Here is a 12,669-nt window from a genome sequence, read left to right on the forward strand (position 1 = left end):
GGGATCATCATCTCTTTACTCCAGGGCGACCCTCAGTCTTGGGCCTTCTCTTTGCCTTCCACAAGTCCAGCCTTACAGTCAGTGGATGCCTTTTTTCAAGCACTGGGGCTATTGTATGATGACCCGGATAGGGTAGCCTCAGCTGAGTCTCATCTCCGTACGCTGAGGCAAGGACGTCGCTCAGCGGAAGAGTACTGTGCGGAATTTCGACGATGGTCCACTGATAGCACCTGGAACGATCCAGCATTGCGAAGTCAATTTCGCTTAGGACTCACTGAGCAGATAAAGGATTCTTTGGTCCAGTATCCGATATCCGACACATTGGAGAATCTGATGCAACTCGTTATAAAAATTGATCGGCGGATCAGAGAGAGGAAGGCCGAACGGGAGTCCTCTGCTCCTATGGACGTTTTTGCTAAACTTGATAATACTTTGCCTGATTCCTCTGAACCCATGCAGTTGGGCACTTATCGTTTGCCTCCGGAGGAACGCTCCAGAAGACGCTCACTAGGCTTGTGTATGTATTGTGGTCAACCAGGCCACTTAGTCCGTTCATGTCCCAGCAAGCCGGGAAACTCCAAAGCCTAAGTGCAGGTGAAGAGGTGCGCTTGGGTCTTCAGATTACCTCTTCAGACAATTCTTTATTAGTCCCTGGACGTCTAACTTTCCGTGAGAGATCCATGGACCTGAAAACTTTTCTTGACAGTGGTGCGGCTGGTAATTTTCTGGATATACATTTGGCTCAGACACTTGATATTCCACATATCAGGTTAGGATCAAGCATCACCACATGTGGTTTGGATGGTAGCCCCTTGCCTGGGGGAAGGATTCTCGCCAGGACTCCAATGGTTCGGTTGTCTGTGGGAGTCCTCCATACGGAGGAGCTCTCCTTCTATCTTATCTCTTGTCCCTCTGCTCCTTTGATATTGGGGTATCCCTGGCTTCGCAGTCATAACCCCCTTATTGATTGGAAAACAGGGGAGATTGTCCGTTGGAGTCCCGGGTGCTCTACGTCCCGCTTGACCTTGCCTCTTAGAATTATACAGCCTAGTCCAGAATTGTTGCCGGTACCCTACCAGGACTTCAGTGATGTCATTTGCAAGAAGAAAGCTGATTCACTTCCACCACACCAGGAATACGATTGCGCAGTTGAATTGGTACCCGGTTCTAAGTTGCCCAAAGGGCGTTTATATTCTTTATCCCTTCCTGAAACACATGCCATGGAATTATACGTAAAAGAAAACCTGGAGAAAGGGTTCATCCGCCCTTCTAAGTCTCCGGTAGGCGCAGGTTGTTTTTTCGTTTCTAAAAAAGATGGCAGCCTGAGGCCTTGCATCGATTTCCGTGGACTAAATAGCATCACGATTAAGAACATGTATCCGTAACCCTTGATCTCTGTTCTGTTCGATCAATTAAAAACAGCTACTGTATTCTCTAAGATTGACCTCCGAGGGGCCTATAATCTTATCCGAATCAAGAAAGGGGATGAGTGGAAGACTGCCCTTAATACCCACTCGGGACATTACGAATATCTCGTAATGCCATTCAGTTTGTGCAACGCTCCGGCAGTCTTTCAGGACCTGATTAACGATGTATTACGTGAGTTCTTGGGAAAAACAGTTGTTGTTTATTTGGATGACATCTTAATTTATTTTGAATCCTTATCTCAGCATCGTCAACACGTCCGCCAGGTTTTATTGAGATTATGAGAGCATCATCTGTACGCAAAACGGGAGAAATGCGAATTTGAGGTGTCCACAGTGGCATTCCTGGGTTATATCATTTCCTCATCAGGATTCGCTATGGATCCCGCCATGGTGCAGGCAATTCAAGATTGGGTCCTACCTACTAACTTGAAGCCGATCCAAAGATTCCTTGGCTTCGCCAATTATTACCGAAGGTTTATTGGCTCATTCTCCTCGTAAGTGGCTCCTATCACTGCCCTCACTCGAAAAGGAGCTAACCCAGCGGAGTGGTCCGCAGAAGCACTGGCAAGTTTCTCAGCTCTCAAAGCTGCTTTCATTTCCGCTCCAGTCCTTAGACACCCTGATCCAGGACTTCCGTTCATTGTGGAGGTGGACGCTTCGGATGTCGGTGCTGGTGCCATTCTCTCTCAGAAAGACCCACAGAGTAAAAAGTTGCATCCTTGTGCATTTTTCTCGAGAAAGTTTTCGCCTGCGGAATGTAATTATGACGTTGGAAATAGTGAATTATTGGCCATTAAGTTGGCACTGGAGGAATGGCGACATTGGTTGGAGGGAGCTGCACATACCATTACCATCTTCACAGACCATAAAAACCTCCAATATATTCAGACCGCAAAAACTCTGAATCCCAGGCAGGCTCGCTGGGCCCTATTCTTCACCAGATTTAGGTTCATCATCACATTTCGTCCAGGTTCCAAAAATTTTAAAGCCGATTCGTTGTCCCGAAGTTTTTTGGCCCATCATCCTCAGTCACCTGACCCATTGCCTATTATTCCTTCAATCACGATTCATTTTGGACTCACCCAGGATTTAGGAGCCACTATCCGTCACTTCCAGAAAATCGCTCCGGTGCAGACACCGGCCAACAAATTATTTGTTCCGGTGCACCTTAGGAAATTGGTTCTCATAGAAGGTCACAATAACCGCTCTGCTGGTCATCTAGGAATCCGTAGGACTATCAAAATTCTTTCTCGCTGGCTTTGGTGCCCTACCTTATCAGATGACGTAGAAACTTATGTCCGTGCCTGTCCTGAATGTGCCAGAAATAAATCTGCTAGAACTCGTCCTTCTGGTCTACTGTTACCCTTACCTGCTCCAACCAGGCCTTGGACTCATCTTTCGATGGATTTTATTGTTGACCTGCCAGTATCTATAGAGAAAGGGGAGAGAAGAGAAACATGAAAGGCACTCCAGTCCCAAAAATAAATGTCAAATTTAATTGTAAAACTTTACTTTTATTATATTACATTAAAAACAAGGGAAAAGCAGCGAAATTTTTAAAAAATGTAAGTAATGTGTGTGTACTGTATTAAAACATAAAGAGCACCCGACAGCAGTACAGGGTAATAGTATCTTCACTCAAGTGTCAAGAGAGTAGCTCCCAATAATATATTGTTCTCTCTACTGGGTTTAAATCATCAAATATCTTGTTTCTATATATATTGATACAACTGATCTCCTATTATCAATAAAGAGGTTGTTTAAACAATAAAGAGAAAAAATCTCTCAGAGTGCGTTTTATTGCTTAGATCCGCTTCCAGATCTCATTGAATTATATCATATTATCTGGATTGGTGTGTCATTAATTTGTCAAGCACATTTGTAAAATAATGTATAGTTATCATTAGTCTCATATGTATCCAGTGCTTAGACTTTCACTGATGTAATTCACAGATTCTCAAAAAGAGGAGGGGTTTCCCCCAGGTTCTCTATAGTACACTAGATCCCTAGCGGAAAAGTGTAATCATACATGAGTTACATAACATCCAGGATTGATAAGCGCATAATATCTCCGCCCACGTGGGCTGGTCCGCGAGTCCCGCTCCAGCACCTCCTGGGCCACTCATATAGTTACAATAATCCCCTCGGGGGTCTTAGTAATATAGTAGATCTCTAACGGGGGAATGTAGTCATAAGCAAATCACATAATACTCAGGATTAATGAGCGCATAATTTCTCCGCTCATGTGAGTTGTTCATTAATACAGTCCTAATTTGCCTATGTAGTTATTGTGATTCCCTCTAAGAGAAAATGTCTCTACATAATTTCTGCGAATCTACAGCAAGTGTACACACAGCGTCATTTATACAATTGTAGCGATACTGGACTGCCTATATAATTATAGTAATTCATTCTAAGAGGACATGTCTCTATATAATTTATGCAGAACTACAGTGAACGCACACGTAACGCCATTCATACAATCTTGTAGCGATACTGAGAAGAGGAGATACAGTGCCTGCCTGTTCTGTCGAGTGTGAGTGACGTCCTAATGACGCCACTTTACCCCGACGTACGTTTCGCACATAGCTTTTTCAAGGTATCTCCTCTTCTCAGTATCGCTACAAGATTGTATGAATGGCGTTACGTGTGCGTTCACTGTAGTTCTGCATAAACTATATAGAGACATGTCCTCTTAGAATGAATTACTATAATTATATAGGCAGTCCAGTATCGCTACAATTGTATAAATGACGCTGTGTGTACACTTGCTGTAGATTCGCAGAAATTATGTAGAGACATTTTCTCTTAGAGGGAATCACAATAACTACATAGGCAAATTAGGACTGTATTAATGAACAACTCACATGAGCGGAGAAATTATGCGCTCATTAATCCTGAGTATTATGTGATTTGCTTATGACTACATTCCCCCGTTAGAGATCTACTATATTACTAAGACCCCCGAGGGGATTATTGTAACTATATGAGTAGCCCAGGAAGTACTAGAACTAAACTCACGGACCAGCCCACGTGAGCGGAGATATTATGCGCTCATTAATCCTGGATGTTATGTAACTCATGTATGATTACACTTTTCCGCTAGGGATCTAGTGTACTATAGAGAACCTGGGGGAAACCCCTCCTCTTTTTGAGAATCTGTGAATTACATCAGTGAAAGTCTAAGCACTGGATACATACGAGACTAATGATAACTATACATTATTTTACAAATGTGCTTGACAAATTAATGACACACCAATCCAGATAATATGATATAATTCAATGAGATCTGGAAGCGGATCTAAGCAATAAAACGCACTCTGAGAGATTTTTTCTCTTTATTGTTTAAACAACCTCTTTATTGATAATAGGAGATCAGTTGTATCAATATATAAAGAAACAAGATATTTGATGATTTAAACCCAGTAGAGAGAACAATATATTATTGGGAGCTACTCTCTTGACACTTGAGTGAAGATACTATTACCCTGTACTGCTGTCGGATGCTCTTTATGTTTTAATACAGTACACACACATTACTTACATTTTTTAAAAATTTCGCTGCTTTTCCCTTGTTTTTAAAGTTGACATTTATTTTTGGGACTGGAGTGCCTTTCATGTTTCTCTTCTCTCCCCTTTCTCTATATGTTCTATGTCTAGAACGAACGAAAGTGCACCCTGTCTATTCTGGAATGCAACATTTTGCTATGAATAAATATACTATAAGTCCCGTCTGTGTGCGACCACACCTTCGTGTTCTTCCTTGACCTGCCAGTATCTACAGGTCATAACACCATTTGGGGAGTGGTGGACCGATTCAGTAAGATGGCACATTTTATTTCCTTACCCAAATTACCGGATGCCAGGACCTTGGCCACATTGTTTCTCACACATATCTTTCGTCTCCATGGGCTTCCCGAAGACATTGTATCGGACCGAGGATCCCAGTTTATTGCACACTTTTGGAGATCTTTTTGTAAATCCGTTGGGATCACTATCAGTTAGTCCTCGGCATATCACCCTCAGTCGAATGGTCAGACAGAAAGAACCAATCAGGCCTTGGAACAGTTCTTACGCATGTATGTGTCTAAATTCCATGATAACTGGTCCTCTCTCTTACCCTGGGCGGAATTTGCGTATAATAATTCTTGCCATTCCACTATACACACATCCCCGTTCTTCTGCAACTTCGGGTTCCATCCGAAATCCAACTCCTCTACTGCTGTCTCCTGTGGGGATTCCGGAACACCTGCTTTTACTGCCAGGATGAGGGGTGTCTGGAAAAAGGTGCACTCTGCATTAGGTCTAGCCTCCCAAAAATCCAAGGTTTTCGCGGACCGCCATCGTGCGCCATGTTCATTGAAAGTGGGGGATCGGGTTTGGTTGTCCACACACAACATCAGGTTACGGCAACCTTGCAAGAAGCTGGGGCCCCGATACATTGGACCATTTTCAATCGAGAAAAAGATAAATCCAGTGGCGTTCAGGCTGAGACTACCACCTTCCTTAAAAATACCTTTAACATTCCATTGTTCTCTTCTAAAGAAAGCTGCGGCTCCCAGCAAATTCAGTCAGCCTTCCTCTAACAGGCCCCGGCCTTTGATTGTGAACGGAGACCAGGAATACATCGTCGAAAGGATCCTCGACTCTAGGAGGGTTCAAGGCCAAGTTCAATTCCTAGTCCACTGGAAGGGTTACGGCCCAGAAGAGAGATGTTGGATACCACAGAGGCGTCTCCATGCTGAAAGGCTCATTAAAGAGTTTTTTAATAAGTTTAATAAGTTTCCCACGAAACCTGGATGTCGGGGTTCCTTGACCCCTCCTCAAGGGGGGGGTACTGTTAGCAGTCGCGGCGGCCGCGGGCACCGCCGCGACTCTCACCTATTTTCTGCAGGCGTCCCGGTCGTCGCTATGGCAACCGGGACGTCACTTCCTGCTTTGACCCGACCGTTGCCAGGGCAACGGTCGGACGCTATTTACAAGGGCGCTGCGTCCCGGCAGCTGGGAACAGCCGGGCGCATGCGCAGAAGCGCCCACAAGCCTGTGGGCTGATTAATATGGCAGGATTGAGCCTGCCCATGTGATGTCAGAGCTAGGCTCTGATTGGCCACTACTGGTATTTAAGGCAGTGAGGTTTGCAGCCTCACTGCCGGTTATAGCGTTCTGTCCTCAGTCCTGCTGCCTGCTTGTACTATCCGTTTAGGTTCCTGCTACCTTAGATTTGACCTCCCGTGTTTGACCCCTGCTTGTTATTGGACCTGTGAACCTTCTCTTCTGACCTTGACCTTTTGCCTGGAATTTGGATTTTGCTTCTTTGCCTGTGAGTTTGACCCTTTGCTTGCCCTTGGATATTGTATCTGTGCCTGTGACCCTTTGACCTTGGATTTCTCTTATATACCGTCCACCAATCACTCCTGGGAAACTCCTTTAAGTCAGTATACGCTACTCGACCCTCGGTCGGCCCGCAGCCCAGTCAGTCCCCACCACTAGGGGCTCCAGCGAACACCTGGCCTTCTGAGTAGTTCCCGAGTTTCACTGTACTGACTTGGGAGTTCCTAACAATAAGAAGAAAAACCAGAGGGTGTGCAGTTGCTGTAGCTGATCCTATATGTTAGTCAGCTGTATGTGCTCCCTGCTCAGCCACACGTCTCTCATGGGCAGCTGTACTACACAAGACGGTGCATATGATTATTAATATTGTACACCAGCAACAATAGTGGAAACACAGATGGAATATAAATGTGCCTGCAGTGCTCGACATACATGAGCCCCATTGGGGATAGAAGTACCTTCAGTAAATGTCCAAGAAATTGTAGTCCACCATGTCTGTCATAACTTCTGATTCTTAAGTTGCTGTAGAACTAAAATTCACAATATTCCCAACCACAAGCCTACTGATTTGTCACATGTTTCATATGTCTGCATGTCTACCTTGAGGTTTTATATGCTTCTATGCCAATTCCATTCCAACCAGATGGGGTGGCATGTAAAAGAAAATGTCCTTTTAATGTACGTATTTTATTCTGAAAATAAATGATTGGTTTGTTTTTACTACAGTTTTGTGGAGATCCAGCGATGTACCTGGGCATCAGTGAAAGAGAGAAGTCTGACAGAGTTTCTGTGTCCACCTGTCACATTGCACACAGCATGAGAGATTCCACTGACAACTTCTCCCCAGTGGGTACTTCAGTTATTCTTCCTGTACTGCACACTTCTCTTGCAGACTTCCCAAGACCTCACCTGTCCTTATGCAGGAGAGGTGTGGAAAATAGGCCTCTTTGAAATATATATTACATATACACACACTATATATATACCACGTGCTACTTTTACTGGAAGGACTCTGTCTTTTGTACTTGCCAAACTTGGGACGCTCAACATATATCCGCGAAAATTGTACTATATGCTGATAGCCTACTTACATCTGGTAGGAGTACCTATGCTACTTGTTTTTTGTAATAAAATTCAGTGATTTACTACCTTAGAGATATTCCTTTTTTATCTCCACCTATTATATTGAGCTGAGATTGGTGCACTTGATTATATCAGGATGTCCTTATATCGTGATGTGTTAAGACCCAAGAAAGCAGCCTGTGAGTAGAACCCCCTGAGGGAAGCTACAGTTCCTGTAAGATATGAGATCACATACACCTGGGGAAGTGTCAACATTATACATCTATGTGATTTTACACTGAAATAAACCTCAGATCGGTGAAGGCTTTCCTTTTGGGACACTTCACTCTCTTAGTGTTATATACAGTTTGGCTTGATTGTTTAAACTGAATTTTACCATACAGGATTACACTATGTTATCTTTTCTCCCTTTGTTTCAGATTTAAAGAGAAGTGCCTGTATGGATCCACATCTAAGAATATAAGTATTATTTTATTTTCTACATATATTTATTTTATTCCAGTCTTTTGAGGGACCACGGCGCAGAAATATTGGTCCATTTGTTTTATGTTTGATTGGACTTTATTGGACCTTATTGGTGTTTGGTCTATGTTCCAATACATCTGCAGCAGTGTTACTTGAAGCGCTGTAAGGGACTTGACATCTTATATTATCTATACTATTTTTAAACACTCACAAAATGGTGGAGCTGCTAATTCACAGATTTGTAATCACTGGAATACACAGATGATAGTTGTGACAGGATGGACCGCCTATGCCACCCTGTCTGTTGTTGCCGGGAACCGGCTGGGCTTACTTAGCCACCGTTCCCTTTCGTTATCCAAAAAGCGCCCTCTTGCCGCAGTAGGAGGGGTTTAAGCTGCTGCCACCACTGAGCACCTTCTATGGCACTCAGAACCACGTTCCTTCTGGGTCACTGACCTCGTTGCTGATGTACCTGGGCCGGTTCTCTTACTATGGATCCGGGTTGCTGTGAATGGATCCCCCCTGGCCTATCACATGGACCAGGGCTGCACGGGTAGCAGGCAGAGCAGTAGTACCGGAAAAGCTTTGGTCCAAACCTCAGACACAGCCGGAGAACGGATTAGATTTGGGTCTAATCTGTAGATCACAGGAATACAGCGATATTGAAGATGTTTCCAAGCAGGTCTTTGAAGCAAAATGGTTTATTTTCTCTCACCCTAGTTAAAGGTACCAGGGTGATCAGGTCAGATGAAGTCAGAAGAATGATTACATGCTCACAGAGCTCATCTGTTATACAGTTCAGAAAAAGTCTATTTTTAGAATCAGGATATACTCTATTCACACAAACATTGATTTACCTGCATTGCAAAACCACTAATATTTATACTTAGCTATGAAATTCTTAAAAACCTTGCTGTGATTTCCTACATCTCATATTCACACAGAACAACAAAAAGACCCACAACAAGCCAGTTTCCCAAACCACAATACACCAAAGGCTTGGTAAACACAGGCTCATTGTGTCAGATATATGCATCAGAAATAGGCATATCCTATAGCAAGGTTAGACAAGAAAACAATTTCTTCCCTGGTCTCAGAAATAACGATTACCTATCCCACAATATAAACAATATGAAAAAATAAGTGCAAATGCAATTACATAAATAAGTGCCCAGCGCTATTCACTGTAAATAAATTTTTACCAAAAGTTATTTAACAGTGATCCAGTCACAATAGTCCCCACAGCCACCCCCCTTAATCCTAATTTATGGATGGTAATTTATATAAGTGTGTATGCAAATTTGGAGCTACATTCTAGAGCCTGGTTTGTGAATGTACTGAGAATTTGCTGAACAGCACCCCATATTGAGGATTTAGTATTTGCTAATGTTTAACTCAAGTTTCAGCATCAGTACTCTCCTTTGTTAAGTGAAGATTTAGTAAACCAGCTTGTTGCTTCTGCAATAAGACCTTAACCTATGGAGGACCTTTCATTTTTACCAGTGCTGGACTACTTTTAGTTCCTTTATTTTCTCTGAGAAATTAACATCTGTGTCTATCTATATATGCTGATTTAAGCATTCATTGCATAAGTTTAACATACTTTGTATAATTGTTGACAATCCATTTGCATGAAGCTTTTACTTTATTAATAAATACATCTGATATGCTTTATTATTATATTGAAATAAACTAGTTATTATTTTACTTTTGCTGTGGGTAAATATTCTAATTGTATATATATGCCCCTTGCTGCCTTGTTCTAGCGCTCTCTGTGCGTTCGGTTTACACTGTTGTGCAGTGCTTTCTGGTAAAGTCTTGTTGGCTTTATGTATCCTTGAATTGTTGTTAAAAATCAGCTTAGACCTTGTAAGGGAATGTAATGGCACACATTGCTCACTGATAACCAAACTAAGCACATTGGCCTCTACACCAACTAAATGTATTTGAAATATATTGTTGTTTTGTAGTTCTCATTTTTTTATGAAGTTGCTCTATGTGAAGGGGGAGCCACGGGTTACAGGCGTGCTTGTGCACCCATCGCGCGCGTGCATGTACTGGGTACACCTGCGCATGCACAGTAGAGTCCCCACTGTGTGTGCCGACTCAAGTCGGCACATACACAGTGGGGAGAACCGCCAGGAGTGATGACATAAGAGGATAGCGTGCACATGTGAGGCGCTACCACAGGTCCCTTTACACTCTACTGTCTTTTTCTAAGACAATGAGGCCCTAAACTACGATAAAGGTAAACTAATAAAGTGTAATAGTACTACATGTGCATATTCCAGTGAAAACACAAATCTGTGAATTAGCAGCTCCACCATTTTGTGAGTGACAGCAATCTCACTCCATGATAGTGCTGAATCTGCAGCTAACCACAGGATATGATGGCATACCATGTCTGTATTGCTCAAGGAACACCTACATTAAGGTTTCTGCCTTAATCGTAGTAAGTTCATTGCCATTTGGAGTTGGAGTAGAAAATTTTTAATTGTCTTCTTAAATTTTAGGTGGTAAGTATAACAAGCCATAATCTGACCTCTTAAACCGTAAGAAGGTTTTTGTCTATGGAATATCTATATATAAATATATACACACACACAAATAAGACACAACACACACAGCAGCACTTTTTAAATCACTTTTCTTTTTTTTAATCACTATTACTATTTTACTTTATATGTATTACTGAAGCAAAATAATTAATTAAAATAGTTTATTTTTAAAGCATATAACAAAGGTCATAATTTAATAAGTCTCAGAGTGTACCATAATAAAATATAATATTTTTCTTGTTTAACTAAATGCGATGCTTGTGAGTCATAATGATGGCACCTCCTGAAGATTGTAGACTTTAACATTTAAAGGAGAGATGAGAGTATTCACATTGATATAAATAACTGGTATAGTTTTATTAACTTACATACATATCATCCTGCTCCACGTTGTCATAATCACCACCACTGTGGTTACTGTGTGATAAATTCTATTGCTGAAATTATATTATCTTTTATTTATGAGATACCACAAAAGGTCCACAGCACCATACACATACCATTATTGTATCAGGGTTAGTAAAGTAAACAGATTAGTAATTCACTCCTAAACAGTTGATCACTAAAATTAATTCCTAAATTAATATAGGTTTATACCATACCTCTCAAAATTGTTAAAAAGCCCCCATGGGAAAATAAGTGGGTTCAATGCTGCAAAGTGAAGATGAACCAAGAAAAAGGGGACGGTCCATCACAGATAGTGGGAGTAGTCATTTTACATAGCGAACAAACCATGGCCGTCACCTGTAAAACCTTCATGATTGTATGCACAGTTGAACCTGCTAATATAACTTATAAAACTGCTTACCTTTCTTCCTGCTAAATGCACGATTCATGTTGATTATTAAAATATTCAGGCTGGTATTCTTTCTAAAAATGAATTACAAATTTATCAGCATTATAAGTGTGAACAAAGCCCTTGCATACAATTTTCCTTATACATGAATATATGAATATAAATGCAAGCCTGTTATTTCTTGCAGTTTTACAAGAGTCACCCAAATCTGTCCTCCTTTTTCCCAGGATCAGAATTCTCACTCACAATCCTACAACCACAGCCGTTTCAGTGAAGTTAGCGGACAGACGAAGTACAGAGCCACACAGCACTGAAGCTGCAAATCAACTATCAACAAGGAGTTATCATAACCACTAGATAAGGGACTGTATTTGGTAAATAATTAGAGTCCTATTACAGTAGTTGTTATAACAACTCAACAGCACTTTCACTGGAGATGAGCAAAAAATGTGAGTAACCAAATTGGGGTAGAGAATATAGGGAATTTGGAGGGAGTTGCAGCCTGTAGTCTATAATATCCACTAAAAAACTTGGTCTCTATTGTATACTAACCATCAGAAATTGGTCCTACTATAGTAGCCACAAGAGATTGGTGTATTGAAGTATCAATATAGGAATCATCAGAGTTTGATATCAATATAGTAAGCACTAGAGATTTTTGTCTGTATAATATAATAACAAGCAGAGATTGTGATTATTATAGTATCCACCAGAGATTGTGGTATGCATTAAATAGTCAGGGCTGCCATCAGTGACTGTGGGGATCAGTGCTAATTAATCTGGCAGGCCACCCCCTCCTCATACATGCCCCCTCCATCTTTGCTGTGCATGTACCCCTCTCCCTCTTAACCGTACATTCCCCCTCTTCCACATCACAGTACATGCCTCCCCCCATTCCCTCATCACAGTTAATGCTTCTCTTATCACAGTAAATGCTCTGTTCCTCCCTCTCACCATCCCATCATAGTAAATGTTCCGTCCCCATACCAGAAAATGTTCCCCTCCC

At 41.8% G+C, this 12,669-nt stretch overlaps 1 protein-coding gene across 2 annotated transcripts in view; it reads right to left on the reverse strand.

The window, feature by feature from the left end:
- The window catches only part of GULP1 (GULP PTB domain containing engulfment adaptor 1), a 918,177-nt gene that overhangs the window by 574,411 nt on the left and 331,097 nt on the right, over nucleotides 1–12,669 (reverse strand). For both annotated transcript variants that reach the window (XM_075180055.1, XM_075180054.1), the window contains exon 5: nucleotides 11,676–11,737. In XM_075180055.1, coding sequence (XP_075036156.1) covers nucleotides 11,676–11,737 — 62 coding nt within the window. The remainder of the gene's footprint in view (nucleotides 1–11,675; nucleotides 11,738–12,669) is intronic.

Source organism: Mixophyes fleayi, chromosome 7 (genome assembly GCF_038048845.1).
Source record: "Mixophyes fleayi isolate aMixFle1 chromosome 7, aMixFle1.hap1, whole genome shotgun sequence".
NCBI classification, from domain to species: domain Eukaryota; kingdom Metazoa; phylum Chordata; class Amphibia; order Anura; family Limnodynastidae; genus Mixophyes; species Mixophyes fleayi.